This window comes from Lampetra planeri, chromosome 62 (assembly GCF_965212315.1).
Source record: "Lampetra planeri chromosome 62, kcLamPlan1.2.h2, whole genome shotgun sequence".
Taxonomy (NCBI): domain Eukaryota; kingdom Metazoa; phylum Chordata; class Hyperoartia; order Petromyzontiformes; family Petromyzontidae; genus Lampetra; species Lampetra planeri.
The window spans coordinates 3,621,483-3,643,754 of record NC_136168.1 but is presented as its reverse complement, the minus strand read 5'-3'; the positions used below and the strand labels follow the sequence as shown (position 1 = coordinate 3,643,754).

The following is a 22,272-nucleotide window of genomic DNA, read 5'->3' as shown; positions in this document are numbered from 1 at the left end:
TTAAGTTGTGGGTTATTTTTTTCACCATTTGGCCTGGTAGGGCCAGTAACCAGTTACCACACCATGTGTTTTTTTTAGCCATGCACGTGTGGACCACATCACTTTTACTAGTGATGCGGTCCACTGACATTTAAATATTTTACTCGAAATATTTTCTGATGTGGCTTTCCCCTGATGTGGTTTTCCCCCCGACTAAATAATGACATTCATGTAAAATTACATGTTAGATTTTTGTTCGTTTGTTTGTTATATATAGCAAACTAGTTTTGGAATTGTTAAGTAAGGTAACCCGATGTTATTTTACTGTAGAGGGTGTAGCTTTGTCTCGCTCACCGAGATCAAGATCCTTGATCCTTGATCTTGGTCTCCTAGCGAGATGCCTTCCAAGGCAGCATCGGTCACCGCTCGTTAAATACTTATCATCGCAGCCAGCCGCGAACCTCAGTGACACCACGGGTTGGCATACACGCTCCTTATCCCGCTGATCGGGCTAGCGTTAGCACGCAGACAATTACGATGCGACTCCCGTAGCGCTTCCGCCAGGGTCTGCAGATCAGTTCCTGGGAACATCGCATCGGCATTTTACTGCGCCTTTTCGATGAGTTTCGAGCGGGATCGAGGACATTTCTCCGCGCCAACAACAGCGTTGGCTGCAAACGGTTAAAGTGGCCCAGGCAATTACAAAAATGAAAGGAAATGGGAACATCGGACGCAATGGTAACTGCGGTGTAAGCGATCGGTCAGAGTCGTGTACAAGCCAATCGGTGTGCACGGCCATCGAGGCTGATCGCGCGTGACATCTACTGGATCTGCAATATAAACGTGCGTGTGTCGAACCTCTTTCGCGCCGTACGTAGCCAACCGTGCTAATCGGAAGTGCGGTGTATGTTTGAATGTTTAACTTATTCTGTTCTTAGGTTTTTTCGGTAAAGTCATGTAGGTAAAAAAATAAAATTAATAAAAGTAAAATATTTTACTTTACTTTTATTAATTTTCTACTCTTACCTACGTGACTTTACCGAAAAAACCTAAGAATATGAATCCTTGCAGTCACGAAAGCTTCAAATCTAGAATTAACTTATTCTGCACAATACCTAACCAGCCGTGCTAATCACAGGTGCGGTGTATGTACATGTGTTGAACGTCTTTCGCGCCGTGCGTAGCCAACCGCGCCAATTCTTCGTCTCGTGTTAGTCTGACACAAGTCTCTCTGCGTCTCTTTGTGTTTCAGAAAACGGCGCTGCCAAGGTACGTGATCTCCCCCGTGCGTCTGCCTGACGCAGCGCTCTTCTGCAATGCGCGGCATCCGACAGATGCGCTCGAATGAAGGCGTACCGATTTGAGGGTGCCGCCCGTTGTTGAATGATTACACAGCCACAGAGACTCGCGGAGATGCATAAAGAGCCGTCGTAATACGTAGAGATGCTTGGAGACCCAAAGATGTTACATTAAAAGCAAGTTACAGGAGTGTGGTTGTGGCCATACAACACCAACTCTGGACCCATTGAGTAGAAGCCACAGAGGCACACATAGACCTCGTATGGTCAAACACAGAGACCCATAGAGATACATAGATACTCATCTATAGATACATAGATTCCCATAGAGATGCACAGAGGCCAATAGAGATCCAGAGCGAAACCTTAAAGTCAAGCCACGGTACTGTGATTTCGGCCACGCAGCCCAAACTACGGACAATATCAGAGACACGAAGAGACGCACGTGGTAGAGATTGCAAGCGCACGTATCGTGCAAAAAAATAAACAAACCGTGTAATTCTTGCACGCCCGGTTCCCTTCTAACCTCTGCCGACGTCTCTCGTTTTTTGTGCCGCAGCTTCAACTCACCGAAGAGCCCAAGGTGGAGGTGAGAGAGAGAGAGCGGCGATCCTCGCTAGAGATGCCGGGCCGGGCCCTGCTTTCGGCCTGGCCGAGACCTGCAGAGGCAGCACAAACCAGATCCCCACCACCCCCCCACGAAGTTTCTCTCCCCCCCCCCCACCCCAAATGGTTTCTCCCCAAGGGGAACAAACCATTTTGTTCCCTGCCAGGCAAACATCATCATCATCATTAAATTTCGATTTAAAGCTTTTTTGACTGTATGGATTCATATTCTTGGTTCTTTCGGTAAAGGCACGTAGAAGGGACACCATAAAATAATGCAAATATAAAACAATACAATTCTCACGACGTTTCGATCACAACACAAGCAATCATCATCATCATCAGGTGTGAAAACCACAGCAAGAACATTTTCTTGCTGTGCTTTATTATTATTTTATTATTACCCTTCTACGTGACTTTTCCGAAAGAACCAATAATAGCATCATCTTCTTGGTTCTTTCGGTAAAGTCACGTAAAATGGAAATAATAAAATAAAAATAATAAAACATAATTATTTTATTATGTTTGATTTGTATTATTTGCATTATTTTATTATTTACATTTTACGTGACTTTACCGAAAGAACCAAGAAGATGAATCCCTGCAGTCACGAAAGCTTTAAATCGAAAAATAGCATCATCATCATTATTAGTAACCCCCACACACACCCCACCCACTCCTCCTGCTTAGGGTTAGCGGCGAGCCGGTTAAGACGCCGGGTCGGTACGTCGGCCGGGACCGAGTTAGAACCGCGCGGTCGACGGGCGAGCGGCGTGAGAGCTCACACCGGGAGCGCGGCTCTTTCAAATCTCACGCTCTACGGAATATTCACGATTGTGGGTCCCGATGTAAAGCTTTCGTGACTGCAGGGATTCATCTTCTTGGTTCTTTCGGTAAAGTCGTCACGTAGAAGGGAAGCAATAAAAGAATAAAAATATCAAACATAATAAAATAATTCTCACGACGTTACGGCCACAACGCAAGCTGTCTCCCCAACAGACCTGGTCTTCACCTGAAACGTCGTGAGAATTATTTTATTATGTTTTATTTTTTATTATTTTATTACTTCCCTTCTACGTGACTTTACCGAAAGAACCAAGAAGATGATTGTGAGTCCCTCGACGGCACGGATGGAACAAATGCCCCGTGGCTGGGAAAGCAACGTCCCTGCGTCTGGGGGGTTACGACTGGGCATGCTCTCCACCGCGGCCGCACCAAGACGATCTTCGCCGCGTCGTCCGCGTGCTTTGGCCGCTTGCTTTTGGCACGCGCCGCCCCCCCAGGCAAAGCGGCGTTTTCTTGCGGTCGCGGAAACAGGTCCCCGATTCGGCTGTGGGGGTCAAAGGCCGTGAACGATCGATCGTAAACGCGTACGGGTGATGTTGTGGGGATTGGCTCGCTTTCCGTTGAAGTTACTCCTAACGCATCTCACCCTCGCTGGTCATATTGCCGCTCATCTGTGACGATTTGCGACGATTTGCTAAGTCCAGCACGATTGGCGGCTAACGGCGTGATGTGGTGGTGCTGGCTAACGACATTGGCGTGGTGTTGGTGGCTAACAGCGTGGTGGTGGTGCCGGCTAACGGCATTGGCGGGGTGGCGGTGGCTAACGGCGTGATGTGGTGGTGCTGGCTAACGACATTGGCGTGGTGTTGGTGGCTAACAGTGTGGTGGTGGTGCCGGCTAACGGCATTCGCGGGGTGGCGGTGGCTAACGGCGTGGTGGTGGTGCCGGCTAACGGCATTGGCGGGGTGGCGGTGGCTAACGGCGTGGTGGTGGTGCCGGCTAACGGCGTTGGCGGGGTGGCGGTGGCTAACAGCGTGGTGTCGGCGCGTGTCCGTGGCGTGCGCGTGAGCAGGTGAAACCGGCGCGTGGGGGCAAGGCGAATGCTCGCCGTCCCGGTCGGCCACCCGTCCCCAGCCAGGTGGACACCGCCTCTCCGCTCGTCCCTTATCTCATCTAGATTGACTAGATGTAGATTTATTGTACATATTTACTATATATAGATTTACTATATATGTTTACTATATATAGATTTACTATGTAGATTTACTATATAGAGATCTGCTACATATAGATGTACTACATGGAGATTTACCATATATAGATGTACTATAAACAGAATTACTATATATAGATATACTACATGTAGATTTACTATATACAGAATTACTATATACAGATTTACAATGCAATTGTACACAAGATGATCGTGGCTGAGATACTAAAGAGTAGACGGTGGGGTTATTAAAAGTGTTGGTGGTGTAGTTATGGTGACAGGACAGGCGGGAGGGGTTAAGGAGGGCTTGGGGTAGTGACAGTGGTTGGGATAGGGGTTGGGATCGTGATAGGGGTAGCGATAGGGATAGCGATAGTGAAAGGAGTATGGGGTAGTGGTAGGGGTAGTGATGTTTGGGGTAGTAGTAGGGGTAGTGATAGGGGCAGTGAAAGGGGTTTAGGGTAGTGGTAGGGGTAGTGATGTTTGGGGTAGTAGTCGGGGTAGTGATAGGGGTAGTGAAAGGAGTATGGGGTAGTGGTAGGGGTAGTGATGTTTGGGGTAGTGGTAGTGATGTTTGGGGTAGTGGTAGGGGTAGCGATAGTGGTAGGGGTATGGGGTAGTGGTAGGGGTAGTGATGTTTGGGGTAGTAGTAGGGGTAGTGATAGGGGTAGTGAAAGGGGTATGGGGTAGTGGTAGGGGTAGTGATGTTTGGGGTAGTAGTCGGGGTAGTGATAGGGGTAGTGAAAGGAGTATGGGGTAGTGGTAGGGGTAGTGATGTTTGGGGTAGTGGTAGGGGTAGCGATAGTGGTAGGGGTATGGGGTAGTGGTAGGGGTAGTGATGTTTGGGGTAGTAGTAGGGGTAGTGATAGGGGTAGTGAAAGGGGTATGGGGTAGTGGTAGGGGTAGTGATGTTTGGGGTAGTGGTAGGGGTAGTGATGTTTGGGGTAGTGGTAGCGGTAGTGGTAGAGGTAGCCCTGGTCGTAGCTGGGAGCAGGGAGTAGCCGGATGACGATGATAATGACGACGACGACAGGCTAGGGAGGGTTATCGAGCCGGGACTTGCGTGAAGGGAGGAGTGGAAGCCGCAGGTTGATAAGGAGCGACCACGCGCTGACTCCGCGTGCTGCTTCTCGTTCGCACGGCACCCGCACGCAAGCGGCGCTGCACCACAAGCGCAGATGTGCTCGGATAACGTTTCGGTCAATGGCCCTTTTTCAGAGCCAGGCTATTGTTACTCATATTACGTAGGCTATTGTTATGAATATTACATAGGATATTGTTACTCATTACATAGGCTATTGTTATGAATAGTACATAGGCTATTGTTATGAATATTACATAGGCTATTGTTATGAATATTACATAGGATATTGTTACTCATTACATAGGCTATTGTTACTCATATTACACAGGCTATTGTTAGTCATATTACATAGGCTATTGTTATGAATAGTACATAGGCTATTGTTATGAATAGTACATAGGCTATTGTTAGTCATATTACATAGGCTATTGTTATGAATATTACACAGGCTATTGTTACTCACATTACACTGGCTATTGTTACTCACATTACACAGGCTATTGTTACTCATATTACACAGGCTATTGTTACTCACATTACACAGGCTATTGTTACTCATATTACACAGGCTATTGTTACTCACATTACACAGGCTATTGTTACTCACATTACACAGGCTATTGTTACTCATATTACACAGGCTATTGTTACTCACATTACACAGGCTATTGTTACTCATATTAAATAGGCTATTGTTACTCACATTACACTGGCTATTGTTACTCACATTACACTGGCTATTGTTACTCACATTACACAGGCTATTGTTACTCATATTACACAGGCTATTGTTACTCACATTACACAGGCTATTGTTACTCATATTACACAGGCTATTGTTACTCATATTACACAGGCTATTGTTACTCACATTACACAGGCTATTGTTACTCACATTACATAGGCTATTGTTACTCATATTACACAGGCTATTGTTACTCACATTACACATGCTATTGTTACTCATATAAAATCGGCTATTGTTACTCACATTACACAGGCTATTGTTACTCACATTACATAGGCTATTGTTACTCATATTACATAAGCTATTGTTACTCACATTACACAGGCTATTGTTACTCACATTACACAGGATATTGTTACTCATATTACACAGGCTATTGTTACTCACATTACATAGGCTATTGTTACTCATATTACACAGGCTATTGTTACTCATATTACACAGGCTATTGTTACTCATATTACACAGGCTATTGTTACTCATATTACACAGGCTATTGTTACTCGGCTTGCCGTCAAAATTTCCTTTAGGGGCGGACGCGCAGAGCCGCCGCTTTGACAACCCCCACCACCCCCCCTCCCCCGCCTCGATCAGGCGCGCACGCTGTGCCGCAGTTGGGGTCACGTTGGGCGCTCGCGAGCGTCGCAAGAGATTTGGTAAATCGCGGAAAATGCGTAACGCCCCTCGGTTTGGCGGTCGTGTGCGCTGGTGCCGGGAAGCACGTGCGATGTTGGTGGTGCCGCGTCACTCACGCTGCCACTCTCTCTTTGTCTCGCTGTCGTCTCAGCCCGAGAATGGAAGGCGGCCGGTGATTCCCGTTCCTTCGTACCCGGAGTCCGTTGGGGTACGTGTCTCTCACTCGCTCTCTCCTTGTCTCTCCCTCTCTGTGTCTCTCACTCGCTCTCTCCTTGTCTCTCCCTCTCTGTGTCTCTCACTCGCTCTCTCCGTGTCTCCTACTCGCTCTCTCCGTGTCTCTCACTCTCTGTGTCTCTCACTCGCTCTCTCCTTGTCTCTCACTCCCTGTGTCTCTCACTCGCTCTCTCCTTGTCTCTCACTCTCCGTGTCTCTCACTCGCTCTCTCCTTGTCTCTCACTCCCTGTGTCTCTCACTCGCTCTCTCCGTGTCTCTCACTCGCTCTCTCCTTGTCTCTCACTCGCTCTCTCCTTGTCTCTCACTCGCTCTCTCCTTGTCTCTCACTCCCTGTGTCTCTCACTCGCTCTCTCCGTGTCTCTCACTCGCTCTCTCCTTGTCTCTCACTCGCTCTCTCCGTGTCTCTCACTCGCTCTCTCCTTGTCTCTCACTCCCTGTGTCTCTCACTCGCTCTCTCCTTGTCTCTCACTCGCTCTCTCCTTGTCTCTCACTCTCTGTGTCTCTCACTCGCTCTCTCCGTGTCTCCTACTCGCTCTCTCCTTGTCTCTCACTCGCTCTCTCCTTGTCTCTCACTCCCTGTGTCTCTCACTCGCTCTCTCCTTGTCTCTCACTCTCCGTGTCTCTCACTCGCTCTCTCCTTGTCTCTCACTCTCTGTGTCTCTCACTCGCTCTCTCCGTGTCTCCTACTCGCTCTCTCCTTGTCTCTCACTCGCTCTCTCCTTGTCTCTCACTCGCTCTCTCCTTGTCTCTCACTCTCCGTGTCTCTCACTCGCTCTCTCCTTGTCTCTCACTCTCTGTGTCTCTCACTCGCTCTCTCCTTGTCTCTCACTCTCCGTGTCTCTCACTCGCTCTCTCCTTGTCTCTCACTCGCTCTCTCCTTGTCTCTCACTCTCTGTGTCTCTCACTCGCTCTCTCCTTGTCTCTCACTCGCTCTCTCCTTGTCTCTCACTCCCTGTGTCTCTCACTCGCTCTCTCCTTGTCTCTCACTCCCTGTGTCTCTCACTCGCTCTCTCCGTGTCTCTCACTCGCACTCTCCTTGTCTCTCACTCCCTGTGTCTCTCACTCCCTGTGTCTCTCACTCGCACTCTCCTTGTCTCTCACTCCCTGTGTCTCTCACTCCCTGTGTCTCTCACTCGCTCTCTCCTTGTCTCTCACTCCCTGTGTCTCTCACTCGCTCTCTCCTTGTCTCTCACTCTCCGTGTCTCCTACTCGCTCTCTCCTTGTCTCTCACTCCCTGTGTCTCTCACTCGCTCTCTCCTTGTCTCTCACTCTCCGTGTCTCTCACTCGCTCTCTCCTTGTCTCTCACTCTCTGTGTCTCTCACTCCCTGTGTCTCTCACTCGCTCTCTCCTTGTCTCTCACTCTCTGTGTCTCTCACTCGCTCTCTCCTTGTCTCTCACTCTCCGTGTCTCTCACTCGCACTCTCCTTGTCTCTCACTCCCTGTGTCTCTCACTCGCTCTCTCCTTGTCTCTCACTCTCTGTGTCTCTCACTCGCTCTCTCCTTGTCTCTCACTCTCTGTGTCTCTCACTCGCTCTCTCCTTGTCTCTCACTCTCTGTGTCTCCTACTCGCTCTCTCCTTGTCTCTCACTCCCTGTGTCTCTCGCTCGCTCTCTCCTTGTCTCTCACTCTCTGTGTCTCTCACTCGCTCTCTCCTTGTCTCTCACTCTCTGTGTCACTCACTCGCTCTCTCCTTGTCTCTCCCTCCCTGTGTCTCTCACTCGCTCTCTCCGTGTCTCCTCGCTCTCCAGGTCTCTCGCTCTCTCCCTCCGTGTCTCTCTCTGGCAGTACATGTTCTAAAATTGGAACGATACAGACAAAATCAGCATGGCCCCTGCGCAAGGGTGACACGCAAATTCGTGAAGCGTTCCGTGTATCTCACTCTCTTTCTATCCCCGTGTCCCTCCCTCGCTCTCTCTCTCTCCGTGCAATAGGAATAATTATTGTTGCTTGGGATGAATCCCCATATCGAGATGTACGAAATGTGAGTGCTGAACCCATCTGTGCAGCCCGTTTAGTGCGATCCACTCCCACGTGTGCGGAGGTGTTCCCCTCCACGTGCTCCGCTCGCCTCCCACACGCCGACCATCCGTCGAGGGAATTGGCCAAACATTTCGATGCAGGACACCTCCTGAAAATCATCTCGAGACTCTCAGTGAGGCCCTCTTGGCCGACGCACCGAATTCACGTCAATCAGTTGGTGCCTTTGACTGGCGCTTCGGTGACCGTGATGTAACTCATTCACAAAACATCTTGTCAGCTGCTTGTAGCAACCCCCCCCCCCCTTCTACTAGAATAGGAAGTTGAACGTGGAGTTGATTTATCGTGGTTGGGGCTGCCGTGCGTGTTAGCGTAGCGTTAGCGTAGCGGTTAGCGCACCCCGCTACCAATCCGGCGACCCGAGTTCGATCCCCGGGTCGCCGGTCCTGGGCCCCCCCCCTAGGTCGACTCGGCCTCAAATGAGTACCTGGTGGTGAACTGTAAAACATCACCACTGGGGAGGCAAAGGCGGCCGGGCGTGGTGTTGCCCACCCACCCACCCCCTCGTGTGCCGTGCCGGCCTTCACAGGTGCTACTCGCTGACAGCACTTGCCCCAACAGTCTGTTACAGGCTATACGGGGGATCTTTGTTGGTGTGTGTGTGGACGTAGCCGCTTACTCGCCGTGTATAACGAGTGTGTGTGTGTGTACGTGCGTGTGTGCGCGTGTGTGTGCGCGTGTGTGTGTATGCGTGCGCTCGTGTGTGCGCGTGTGTGTGTGTGTGCGTGTGTGTGCGTGTGTGTGTGCGCGTGTGTGTGTGTGTGCGTGTGTGCACGCGTGTGTGCGCGTGTGTGTGCGTGCGTGTGTGTGTGTTCCCCCGCCTGCGTCCCGCCGCAGCCGTACGCAGCTCAGATGGGCGGCGGCTACAAGACGGAGTCGACAGAGACGGGCGCGCCCGTGAGTCTCACCGGCCTCGGCGCCTCCCACTCACACCCCCCCCGGGGCCTCCCGCGTGCGCGCGCGCGCGGCCACGCTCAGCCTCGGCACCACAGCGAGTCGGCTTCACGGCTGCTGATGACAACGATGATGACGATGATGACAACGATGATAATGATGACGACGATGATGATGATGATGACGACGATGATATTGATGACGACGATGATGATGATAATGATGACGACGACGATGTCAACGACGATGATGATGACGACCATGATGATGATGATGACGACGACGATGATGATGACGACGATGATGATGATGATGACGACGATGATGATGACGACGACGATGATGTCAACGATGATGATGATGACGACGACGACGATGACGACGATGATGATGCCAACGATGATGATGATGACGACGACGATGACGACGACGATGATGACAATGATGATGACGATGATGACGACGACGATGACAAGGGCCCCAAGTCCCCGGGATGCTTCGGTTTTCCCTCCTCCCCCCCACGTGGTGCAATACAAGACGGTTCATCCACATAGCTGTGTCAACCCCCTTATTGTGAGTGCCCTACCTTATCACGGACAAATTCAGACCTTATCTGGTCACCCCGTACCTCTTATAAATCTCAACGTTCATCCTACAATGTCCCATCAATAGGGAGAAACACAAACAAATAAACAAAATACATATTTTGCCCGTATTGCAACGGCTGTACGCCGTATGGACGTGAAAACTCTATTTCCCTGTACAAGATTAAGGGGTTAAACCGTGACGGGTTGACATCGATGGGAACCCGAGTTCGATCCTCCGGCCGTGGGTCACATCAGTGATGAGCGACGACGTGGGGAGATTTTTGCGGATTGAGAAAGCGGCTGAGAACATTATTGTTAACGAGTAAAATATCATCTAATTAGTCGTATTGATGTATGGTTTGGAAAATCCATAGGGCAAATTTTAATGAAATATTTAAATATCCTTTCAAGAAACGTACATCCACTCAACGCTGTGGACGTATATCACGTCGTTTTTCGACCCAAGCGTTGCTTTGACAAGCGTCGCGAACGTTTTACTCCGCTTGCTGGGATCAACTGTGAAACGGTTCCAGGGTTCCACTGCTCACGTCTGCCCCCCCCCCCGCCGCCCCCCTTCTTCCCCCCCTCCCCCCGCCACCACCCATCTCTGCAGGGCCCCATGGGACCCAGGGGACCCTCTGGCCTTCCTGGCCCTTCGGTAAGTCTCCGCACCGCGAGCACTGACCTCACTCGGTCGCCGTTGAACCGCCTTGGGCGGACGTAACGAGTGCAGGGACCTCGTCGCGAGGAGTCTTGGGGTTCGGCGGCGCGTCCGTGGCTAAATGGTGTCCATGTTGCGCTCGACAACAAGAAGCTGAATGGAAAACAAATTTGATAATAGTTTTTTTACCCTTCTATCTGGCAACAAAACTGACACCTTTTTGTACAAGGAGTCATGTTTGCATAGACCACAATACCTGCAGCCATAATCCTTGAAGTTGATTGGTCCACACCCGAGACAGCTTTCCTTAGAGCCTAGTCTCACATGGGATGGACCAGATGATGCCAAAAGGCGCACAACTCAAGGACAATGCACCATCAGAGTATGAGAGCTCGGGGTAATGGGGGAAAACAAATCGTTAGTTTCATCTGTACCTGTCAATAACTATTATTTAAAGAACAATTTGATAGTTTCAACATGCGCCATATTTTTCTACCGGAGGTTTTTTGGAAAATGCGCCATATAACTGGGCCTTACCTTGTAAAAGAAATAAAAAATAGTTGAGTTTTCGTTTAGACGTCCCTCGCTTGCGTTATTTAGGCGCCCTGCGAAGGTGGTCGTGGTTTTTTGTGTTGTCATTGATGCCGATGCGTGTTTTTTTCTTCGTGCCACGCAGGGCCCAGCTGGATCTTCGGGAGCCCCAGGAGAGCCTGGAGAGCCAGGAGCTTCTGTGAGTCACCGCCAGCGACCGTGCACCCACATCTCACCACGTGCACCCACATCTCACCACGTGCACCCACATCTCACCACGTGCACCCACATCTCACCACGTGCACCCACATCTCACCACGTGCACCCACATCTCACCACGTGCACCCACATCTCACCACGTGCACCCACATCTCACCACGTGCACCCACATCTCACCACGTGCATGGCAGAGGTCGCAAACGGGTTTTGATTCCTTACCTGTACCCGTACCTGGCCGCACCAGGGTCGCAAACGGGTACCCGTACCCTACCCGATACCCGGCTACCTGTACCCGGCTGGGTATCGGGTAGGGTACGGGTACGGGTACCCGATTGTAGATCATTTAATCGAATACAACGTCTCAAGACGGTGACTCATGGTAACGGTGAAGATAAGTGATGTTGACGATAGGGGTTGTCGATGGTGACGATGTTCATGATGACTTTGACGATGGTGGTGGTGGTGGTGTTGATGATGATGATGATGACGGTGGTGTTGATGGTGACGATGTTCATGATGACTTTGACGATGGTGGTGGTGTTGATGATGAAGATGATGATGATGACGGTGGTGTTGATGGTGACGATGTTTGTGATGATGTTGATGATGTTGAAGATGATGTTGACGTTGGTGATGGTGGTGTTGATGCTGTCCCCATTCTCTCTCTCCCCATCCCCCAGGGTCCCGTTGGCCCTGTTGGACCCGTTGGGTCCCCAGGCCGTGCTGGTGAAGATGTGAGTACCCACGCCACTTTTACGAGATGTTAACTAGTGCGCCTTTTGGTGTCATCTGGTCCAACACCATGTGAGACTAGGCTCTAAGGAAAGCTGTCTCGGGTGTGGACCAATCAACTTCAAGGACAGTGCATACATTATCAGACACCATTGGAACCTCATTTGCCAGTAAAAAAATATGATAATTGGTTTTTGACCCTTCTATCTGGCAACAAAACTGACACCTTTTTTTACAAGGAGTCATGTTTGCATAGACCACAATACCTGCAGTCATAATGCAAACACAAAACATAAATGCTTACCCCGAGCTCTCATACTCTGATGGTGCATTGTCTTTGAGTTATGCGCCTTTTGGCGTCATCTGGTCCAACACCATGTGAGACTAGGCTCTAAGGAAAGCTGTCTCGGGTGTGGACCAATGAACTTCAAGGACAGTGCATACATTATCAGAGTTATGTTTTTTTATTGCATTACGACTGCAGGTATTGTGGTCTATGCAAACATGACTCCTTGTAAAAAAGGTGTCAGTTTTGTTGCCAGATAAAGGGATAAAAAAACAATTATCATATTTTTCTTCTGGAAAATGAGGTTCCAAAGGTGAGATGTTGACTACCTCGCCTGGTATACAGGAGTTCGTGGGTTCTGTGAGATGTTAACTACCTCGCCTGGTATACAGGAGTTCGTGGGTTCTGTGAGATGTTAACTACCTCGCCTGGTATACAGGAGGTCGTGGGTTCTGTGAGATGTTAACTACCTCGCCTGGTATACAGGAGTTCGTGGGTTCTGTGACATGTTAACTATCTCGCCTGGTATACAGGAGGTCGTGGGTTCGATCCCGACCCTGACGCCTGCTGTATATTTCGAATTTGCGTGTCTCTCTCTCTCTCTCTCTCCCCATGGTCACGTGGATTTTTGTCCGGGTCCTCCGCTTTTTCCCTGCACATTTAGAATCAACGTCGCGCGTCCAGAGTGTATTTGGCTGCTATAAATGTCCACGTGATGATAAGCCACTTCGTTGAGCTGTCATTTGTGGCCAATTCGCTTCTGAAAAAGAGTTGCACAGCTTAAGTGGGCTGGTAAAATTAAAAAAATAGTTCACAGTTATTTTCGGCATTAGTCTAGAGGAGTAGAGGAGAGTGGTGGCGTTGTGTGCGCTGTCCGGTGCGGTGGCATCACGGGACGTGGGGTCGCACGCGCTGGGCAGTGCACGTGACGTCACCCCTCCTAGGGTATTTAACGGAGACCCCGTGACGTAAGCGGGGTCACTGGAGGAACGGGGATAGTGGAAGGGGTGAAGCTGGAACCCTTTATAGTGATACTTGCTAATAAACCCTGGCGGAAGCCCCTAACTCACCTCCGTCTCCGAGTACCTCCGTCTACTACTCAACATTAGTGTGTGAGCTCACACCTGCTCAATCGATACGCGCGAGGATTCCCTCCCGATGCGTGAACGTTTCACCGATGTGCGCGTCTTGCGCCTCCGCCCAGGGTCACCCCGGCAAGTCTGGCGTCTCCGGAGAGCGTGGGGGTCCCGGTTCTCAGGTACGCGAGCATCACGGTCTCACAGTAGCAGCAGTGTAGCAGCAGCAGTAGCAACAGCAGTGTAGCGGTAGCTGCAGCAGCAGTAACAGCAGCAGTAGCAACAGCAGTGTAGCAGTAGCTGCAGCAGCAGCAACAGCAGTAGCAACAGCAGTGTAGCGGTAGCTGCAGCAGCAGTAACAGCAGCAGTAGCAACAGCAGTGTAGCAGTAGCTGCAGCAGCAGCAACAGCAGTAGCAACAGCAGTGTAGCGGTAGCTGCAGCAGCAGTAACAGCAGCAGTAGCAACAGCAGTGTAGCGGTAGCTGCAGCAGCAGTAACAGCAGCAGCGTGGCAGTAGCAACAGCAGTGTAGCGGTAGTAGCAGCAGCAGTAACAGCAGCAGCGTGGCAGTAGCAACAGCAGTGTAGCGGTAGCTGCAGCAGCAGTAACAGCAGCAGCGTGGCAGTAGCAACAGCAGTGTAGCGGTAGCTGCAGCAGCAGTAACAGCAGCAGCGTGGCAGTAGCAGCAGAAGCAGTAGCGTTAGTAGCGGCAGCAGCAGCGGTGGCAACAGCTGTAGCAGCAGTGGCAACAGCAGTAGCAGCAGCAGTGTAGCAGCAGTAGTGGTAGGAGCAGCAGCAGCGGTGGCAACAGCAGCAGTGGCAACAGCTGTAGCAGCAGTAGCAACAGCGGTAACAGCAGCAGTGTAGCAGCAGTAGCGGGTAGCAGTAGCAACAGCGGTAACAGCAGTAGTAACAGCAGTAGCAGCAGTGTAGCAGCAGTAGCGGTAGCAGTAGCAACAGCGGTAGCAGCAGTAGCAACAGCAGTCGTAGTGGTATAGCAGTAGCGGCAGCAGTAGCAACAGCAGTGTAGCGGTAGCTGCAGCAGCAGTAACAGCAGCAGCGTGGCAGTAGCAGCAGCAGCAGCAGAGGTGGCAACAGCAGCAGTGGCAACAGCAGTAGCAGCAGTGGCAACAGCAGTAGCAGCAGCAGTGTAGCAGCAGTAGCGGTAGCAGTAGCAACAGCGGTAGCAGCAGTAGTAACAGCAGTAGCAGCAGCAGTGTAGACAACTTAGATTAAAGCCATCAGTCTAACTCGTACTACAACAAACAAACATGGCCAAACCAAAAAACGTTTTCGAAATCACCAAAATAAAGCCATAAAAGAAATGTAACAGTGAGCATCGGAACTGTGACTGAAATTTCACAATTAACGACTTAAACAAGTTGTACGGTGGGTGGACACGCGCGCGCACACACGGACTCACGCGAAACTAAACGCACCGTCACCGCTGTCCCAGCGTGGATGACGATGTCCGTTTACCTCCGTACGCCTGGCACCACCGCTGTACATTCCTTTAAAGCTCCACGGTGGCTAGGAGATGTTGACTACCTCGCCTGGTCGACAGGAGGTCGTGGGTTCGATCCCGACCCTGACGCCTGCTGTTGTATATTTGGAGTTTGCGGTGTCTCTCTCTCTCATCATCATCACGGTGGCTAGGAGATGTTAACTACCTCGCCTGGTCTACAGGAGGTCGTGGGTTCGATCCCGACCCTGACGCCTGCTGTATATTTGGAGTTTGCGGTGTCTCTCTCTCTCATCATCATCACGGTGGCTAGGAGATGTTAACTACCTCGCCTGGTCGACAGGAGGTCATGGGTTCGATCCCGACCCTGACGCCTGCTGTATATTTGGAGTTTGTGGTGTCTCTCATCATCATCATCACGGAGGCTAGGAGATGTTAACTACCTCGCCTGGTCTACAGGAGGTCGTGGGTTCGATCCCGACCCTGACGCCTGCTGCTGTATATTTGCAGTTTGCGGTGTATCTCTCCCCGTGGTCGCGTGGATTTTTCTCCGGGACCTCCGGTTTTTCCCCTCCAATATTTAGAATCAACATCGCGCGTTTCGAGTGTTTGGCTGCCGCTATAGATTTCCACGCGATGACAATGGGCCGCCTCTTCGCTGAGCTATCATTTGCGACGGCCAGGTCGCTTCTGAAAAAAAGCGCAACGTAGCTCAGCGGACCTTACCTGGTTTAAAAAAAAAAAGAGGTAGTTAACAGTTAGGGAATAGCTAGTACACGTTCATAGCGACTCAACAGTTCGTTAAACCTCCTGAAATTGACGTCCGATATCTCGGAGCGGCAGCGGGGCCGCAGGTCGCCTTCGCCCGGCGCGTTTGGAGTTGGCCGGGCCCCTCTAGGTGAACGATGGAGCGAGTGAGCGAGCGAGCTGGTGGTGCTGTGCTCGCTCGCTCGCTCCCAGCCCCCGCTCGCTCCCAGCGTCACCCACGGCCGTTCTCTCGCACGGACGACGAACGGACGATGGCGGCTGGAGTTAATTTTTACTGTCGTGACGTCGTTTTTCTCGTTCCAGGGCGCGCGTGGCTTCCCTGGCAACCCCGGGCTGAGCGGCATGAGGGGTCACAAGGTGAGCCGTCGACAACGCGTTGCTGCTGCTGTTGCTGTTGTTGATGCTGTTGTTGTTGATGATGTTGTTGTTGTTGTTGTTCTTGTCGTTGTTTCTGTGGCTACTGCTGCTGTTGTCGTTGTCGCCGGGTTCTTCATTCCGGAGGCCCACCGGAGCCGCGCACCTTCAAATCATCTCGATTTCAAAACTCATTTAGCGAGAGAAGCTCCGTCAGTCGCGGTTTTGAAGGCTCGTCTGAAAAAACCCGCGTTAGTTCTCTCTTGCGTATCCGTCTGCGTAGGGTTTGTTTGTTTGTTTTACGCTTAGTTTTAAATGTTTAGGCAGTCAGTAGCCGTGAAAACAAAGTCAGTCAATGGTGAGAAAGTAAAAATAGGGTTTGACCCTTTACTGGCCATAAAACTGGAACTGTGTGAATATGTTCAAACACCAAATTGACACCTTTCGCGAGGCATCACGTAACCACAAATTACTCGTGGCAAACGAACGTGCAAGCGAAAACCGACTCTCATTTCCCCATCGTTTTTGATTCTGGCCAAAAAAAAAAAAGGTCCCAAAGTCAATCGAACGTGGCCCAGTCATCCTCATAGCTCCCACTCTCTGCCCTCTGTGTCTCAAGGCTCTTCTCTCTCTGTGTGTCTACGCCTGTGTGTGAGTGTTTGTGTGTGTGGGACTGTCTCTGTGTAGCGGTTAGCGCGCTGCGCTATGAACCTGGCGACACGGGTTCGATTCCCGCTCACTGCCAACATCAGTGACAATTATCTGAACCGGTCCTGGGCCTCCCCTAGGTCGACTCAGCCTCAAATGAGTACCTGGTGCGGTGTGTAAACATCGCCACTGGGGAGACAAAGGCGGTCGGGCGTGGTGATGGCCACCCACCCCCTGGTGTACCGTTCCGGCCTTCATAGGAGCTCGCTAACAGCACTTGCCCCTACAGTCTGTTAAGGCTATACAGGGGATCTTTATCTTTGTAGCGACCAACGCTACGCTGCGCTACGAACCCGGCGACCCGAGTACGATTCCCGCTCATGGCCACCGACACCCGGTGACGTTTATCTGAACCGGTCTCGGGTCTGCCCTAGGTCGACTCAGCCTCAAATGAGTAACTGGTACCGGTGTGTAAACATCGCCACTGGGGAGACAAAGGCGACCGGGCGTGGTGCTGGCCACCCACCCCCTCGTGTGCCGTGCCGGCCTTCGTAGGTGCTCGCTAACAGCACTTGCTCCAACAGTCTGCTATTCAGACGCTGTCTTTCCGACATACCTGTTCTTCACCTGAGGACGGCTGCTTGCGATGTGGCCGAAACGTCGTGAGAATTGTTTAATTATGTTTTATTATTTTATTACTTCCCTTCTACGTGACTTTACCGAAAGAACCAACAAGATGAGTCTGCTAAGGCTTCGTCCTTTTGCACGTACGTGTGTGTTGAACTTCTTTTGCACCCTACGTGGCCAACCGTGCTAATCGGAGGTGCGGGGGGTGAAGGGACAACAAACCGAGAGCACGCCCCGAAATAAAAGCAGTTTTCTAACCCCGCCGCCGTGTCTGTTCCCAGGGCTACGATGGTCTGGATGGAGGCAAGGGCGAGGCTGGCGGCGCTGGACCCAAGGTTGGTGAATTCTTCAGCGACGTCAACCTCATTCGTTCGTTCGTTCATTCGTTCGCTCGTTTCATTCCCCCTTCGGCATCGGGACGCGGCGTTGCATCTGCAGCGCGTCGGTGAAGAGAGCTCCGCTAGAAGACCAGCGAGCGAGGCTCCGCTGGAGAAGCCGGGGGAGGAGGTTCTTTGAGATGACCGCAAGCGTAATGTCGCTGAACCCTGCCCCGTACCGAGATGATCGCGTTAATTTTATTTAGAGAGGCTTAGTAGCAGCGCCGTCGTTTTTTTGAAGACATTGTCGCTCGCCGCAGGGAAGCGTAGCGGCACGACCGCCGCACTTTCCGATAGCCGGCGCCAAACCGTGCCACACGGCCCTCCCGCACGGCCTTGTGGGAGCCTCGGTACCGATAAAAGTAATAAAATTTGAGTTTTTCTTCCCCATTTCGTTCCGATGACGTGCGCGTGCGTCACATCAACCCTTTGACCGTCCATCGGGAACGGGAATGGTGTTAACGTTGCGGCGATGCCGACGTCACCGGCTCCCGCTCACGCGCGAATCGATCGGTGGGATTCCCACGCTTCGACAAAGCTGACGGTCGCCACGACAGAAATGGCTCATCGCCCGCTTTCTTTTTAGTTTCGCCACGCCGGTGACCGTGACCCGGAGCGGGGGGACCACGGCAACTGCTGATGTTACTCGCTGATGATGCGAACAAAAAAAAGGGAATTTTTTGTTTGTTAACTCTCCGTTTGGAGACTTCTGTGGTCAATGCCCAGAAGAGAACCGGGGGGGGGGGAGGGGGGGACGCGTAACGCAGGCTCGGTGCTCGCTTCGCAAACACGGAGGAGGAATCGTCATGGCAACGACGACTCACCACTCGGACACTCCTGACGATGCACGAGACACCCCCCCCCCCGACCCCCGACCCCTCCAGCTCGACCAGCTCAAATGTAACATCACAGCCGTTGTTGCTGTACACTCTACAGCAACAGCAACAGCAGTAGCAGCAGCAACAGCAGCAGTAGCAGCAGTAGTAGCAGCAGCAGCAACAGTAACAACATCAACAGCAGCAGCAGTAGCAGCAGCAGCAGTAGCAGCAGCAACAGTAACAACATCAGCAGCAGCAGCAGCAACATCAGCAGCAGTAACAACATCAGCAGCAACAACATCAGCAGCAGCAGCAGCAACATCAGCAGCAGCAACAATATCAGCAGCAGTAACAACATCAGCAGCAGCAGCAGCAACATCAGCAGCAGCAGCAACATCAGCAGCAGCAGCAACATCAGCAGCAACATCAGCAGCAGCAGCAGCAACATCAGCAGCAGTAACGTCATCAGAAGTAACATCAGCAGCAGTAACAACATCAGCAGCAGTAACGTCATCAGAAGTAACATCAGCAGCAGTAACAACATCACCAGCAGTAACATCATCAGCAGCAGTAACGTCATCAGAAGTAACATCAGCAGCAGTAACAACATCATCAGCATCAGCAGCAGTAACATCAGCAGCAGTAACAACATCACCAGCAGTAACATCATCAGCAGCAGTAACGTCATCAGAAGTAACATCAGCAGCAGTAACAACATCATCAGCATCAGCAGCAGTAACATCAGCAGCAGTAACAACATCACCAGCAGTAACATCATCAGAAGTAACATCAGCAGCAGTAACAACATCACCAGCAGTAACATCATCAGAAGTAACATCAGCAGCAGTAACAACATCAGCAGCAGCAGCAGCAGTAACATCAGCAGCAGTAACAACATCAGCAGCAGTAACATCAGCAGCAGTAACAACATCAGCAGCAGTAACAACATCAGCAGCAGTAACATCAGCAGCAGTAACAACATCATCAGCAGCAGCAGCAGCAAACATGCGATGGAGGAGACTGGACTGGCACCCGTACCGCACGCTGTGTGTGTGTCTCACGCTGTGTGTGTGTCTCACGCTGTGTGTGTGTCTCACGCTGTGTGTGTGTCTCACGCTGTGTGTGTGTCTCACGCTGTGTGTGTGTCTCACGCTGTGTGTGTGTCTCACGCTGTGTGTGTGTCTCACGCTGTGTGTGTGTCTCACGTTGTGTGTGTGTCTCACGCTGTGTGTGTGTCTCACGTTGTGTGTGTGTCTCACGTTGTGTGTGTCTCACGCTGTGTGTGTGTCTCACGCTGTGTGTGTGTCTCACGCTGTGTGTGTGTCTCACGCTGTGTGTGTGTCTCACGTTGTGTGTGTGTCTCACGCTGTGTGTGTGTCTCACGTTGTGTGTGTGTCTCACGTTGTGTGTGTCTCACGCTGTGTGTGTGTCTCACGCTGTGTGTGTGTCTCACGTTGTGTGTGTGTCTCACGCTGTGTGTGTGTCTCACGTTGTGTGTGTCTCACGCTGTATCGTGTCTCACGCTGTGTGTGTGTCTCACGCGGGATGTCTCCTTGCTCTGTCCCCATAGGGTGAGCGTGGACCATCAGGAGCGAACGGAGCTGCTGGTCTTACGGTGAGCACCTCGGAAGCCCCGCTCTACACCTTGCGAGCTCACACACACAACACACACAACACACACAGCACACACCACACACACAGCACACACAACACACACAGCACACACAACCCACACAACACACAAAACACACACAGCACACACAACACACACACACAGCAGCAGCGGCAGAATTCCCTCTTGCTACTGACAAACTACACCGCGATTTCCATTCCATAGCGTACATATGCAGCCGCAAATGAAGATGCCGTCCGATGAAATAAAATAAAAACGACTAACGCATTGCATTTGTTGTGCGCGAATAGTGCTCTAGAAATAAAGTTGTATTGATTCCCGTGGCCCAACCGTGGCCACATCGTGGCCCCACGGGGTCACGAGGTCAAGGAGGGCCGTTCGTGAACACGGCGCGGGGTGGGGGGCTAGCGACGCGTTCCTGCCGACGGACGCATTCACGGCGCGGCGACGCTCGCCCGCTAAGCCCGCTCGCGTGTCGCGCACGGCAGGGCAAAGGGAAGATCGTGACGGGGTGGCGGTGTTGTTGTTGTTTTTTTGTGTCTTTTCTCAGGGACCACGTGGAATGCCCGGCGAGAGGGGACGTAGCGGCGGCGCCGGATCTGCTGTGAGTCCACCGAGAATAAACAAACGCCGCCGTGTGGCCTCTGGCGTAGCGAGAGGAGCAATCGTGGCTGTCATCACCGTAGCCGTCACCGTCACGTGTCGCCACGAATTAAAGAAAAAGAAAACTAAATAAAAATATGAAAACTTTTCCGGTATCGTTAACGACGTCATCGTCGTCGTCGTCGTCGTCGTCATCATCGTCATTATTAATTACTCCTTAAAATAAACTTTGCCACCAACATCATCATTACCTGGGTCACCATCACGACGTAAACATTATTAATAATAATCATAAAAAATTAGTTTCAATAAAATTTACTTTGACATCACCATGATCATCGTTGGCTAGCTCCTGGCCACCCTATCACGATCGCTCTTCGTGATGGCCATCGTGTCTTCCTGACATCATCATGATCTCAGAATCATCGCCGTCATTGCGCACCAAAAATTGTGAATTGATATTGCCAACAACTTTATCACACCTGTCAAAATCATCATCATCATCATCACGGAAGCACTTCGTATGCAAGCATGGTGAATGGTGCTCGGACCGTGCCGGTGTGGGTGGCACGAGCCGTCAGCGGAACGGTGATGACGATGGTGATGGTGTTGTTGATGGTGATGGTATTGTTGATGGTGTTGTTGATGGTGATGGTGTTGTTGATGGTGTTGTTGATGGTAATGGTGTTGTTGGTGATGTTGTTGATTGTGATGGTGTTGTTGATTGTGATACGTGTTCCTGATGGCGTTGCTGTTGTCGTTGTTGAAGTTGTTGTTGTTGCTGTTGTGCTCCCCTTGCAGGGAGCTCGTGGTGCTGATGGTGCCCCTGGCCCCGCCGGACCCGCGGTGAGCATCTCCATCACACCGCTGTAGTAACACCATCACCCGTGGAGCTTCGTGTCACCCCGCTGTAATAACACTGCTGACCGTGCGCTCCTCCCGCAGGGCCCCATCGGAGGCGTCGGTGTCCCCGGCTTCCCCGGGAGCCCCGGAAACAAGGTGGGTGGCCGCGCGCGCGCGAGAGAGAGAGAGAGACCGCCAGCCGCGTGCGTGAATGGGTCGCAGTCGAATGTTTGAAACGCGCTTCGCTCGTTTGCACCGGGCGCGCGAGCCGCCGTGGCGATGGGCTCCAGCTCCTTCGACCGTTCGCGCGGCACTCACGGCAGGCGGGCCGCGAGGGGGTCAGGACGGAGCTCGGAGGCGCTCGGCACCCCCCCCCCCCGCCCCCCCCCCCCTTGTTTTGCCGGCCTGCCACCCGCGGCTCGTCACCACAATGTTGCCGAGCGAACGCCGCCGACGGCAGCGAGAGTGATCATTCAAATTGACGAAGCGCCCCCGTAAAGGGTCGCTCTCGAAAACCCCGGCGAGCGGGGTT

General features: G+C 51.7%; 1 protein-coding gene and 1 non-coding gene across 2 annotated transcripts in view; both read left to right on the top strand.

The window, feature by feature from the left end:
• Nucleotides 1-22,272, top strand: part of LOC144736657 (uncharacterized) — a 94,131-nt gene that overhangs the window by 36,299 nt on the left and 35,560 nt on the right. Inside the window, exons 4-16 of the mRNA XM_078619229.1 lie at nt 1,232-1,248; nt 1,837-1,866; nt 3,742-3,807; nt 9,460-9,519; nt 10,717-10,823; nt 11,441-11,494; nt 12,195-12,240; nt 13,737-13,790; nt 16,141-16,194; nt 17,748-17,801; nt 20,845-20,898; nt 21,699-21,743; nt 21,843-21,896. Of these exons, the coding sequence (XP_078475355.1) occupies nt 1,232-1,248; nt 1,837-1,866; nt 3,742-3,807; nt 9,460-9,519; nt 10,717-10,823; nt 11,441-11,494; nt 12,195-12,240; nt 13,737-13,790; nt 16,141-16,194; nt 17,748-17,801; nt 20,845-20,898; nt 21,699-21,743; nt 21,843-21,896 (695 nt within the window). The remainder of the gene's footprint in view (nt 1-1,231; nt 1,249-1,836; nt 1,867-3,741; nt 3,808-9,459; nt 9,520-10,716; nt 10,824-11,440; nt 11,495-12,194; nt 12,241-13,736; nt 13,791-16,140; nt 16,195-17,747; nt 17,802-20,844; nt 20,899-21,698; nt 21,744-21,842; nt 21,897-22,272) is intronic.
• On the top strand, nt 8,356-8,461 carry LOC144736733 (U6 spliceosomal RNA). The gene has a single exon (XR_013588807.1). It is a non-coding gene; the product is annotated as a U6 spliceosomal RNA (small nuclear RNA).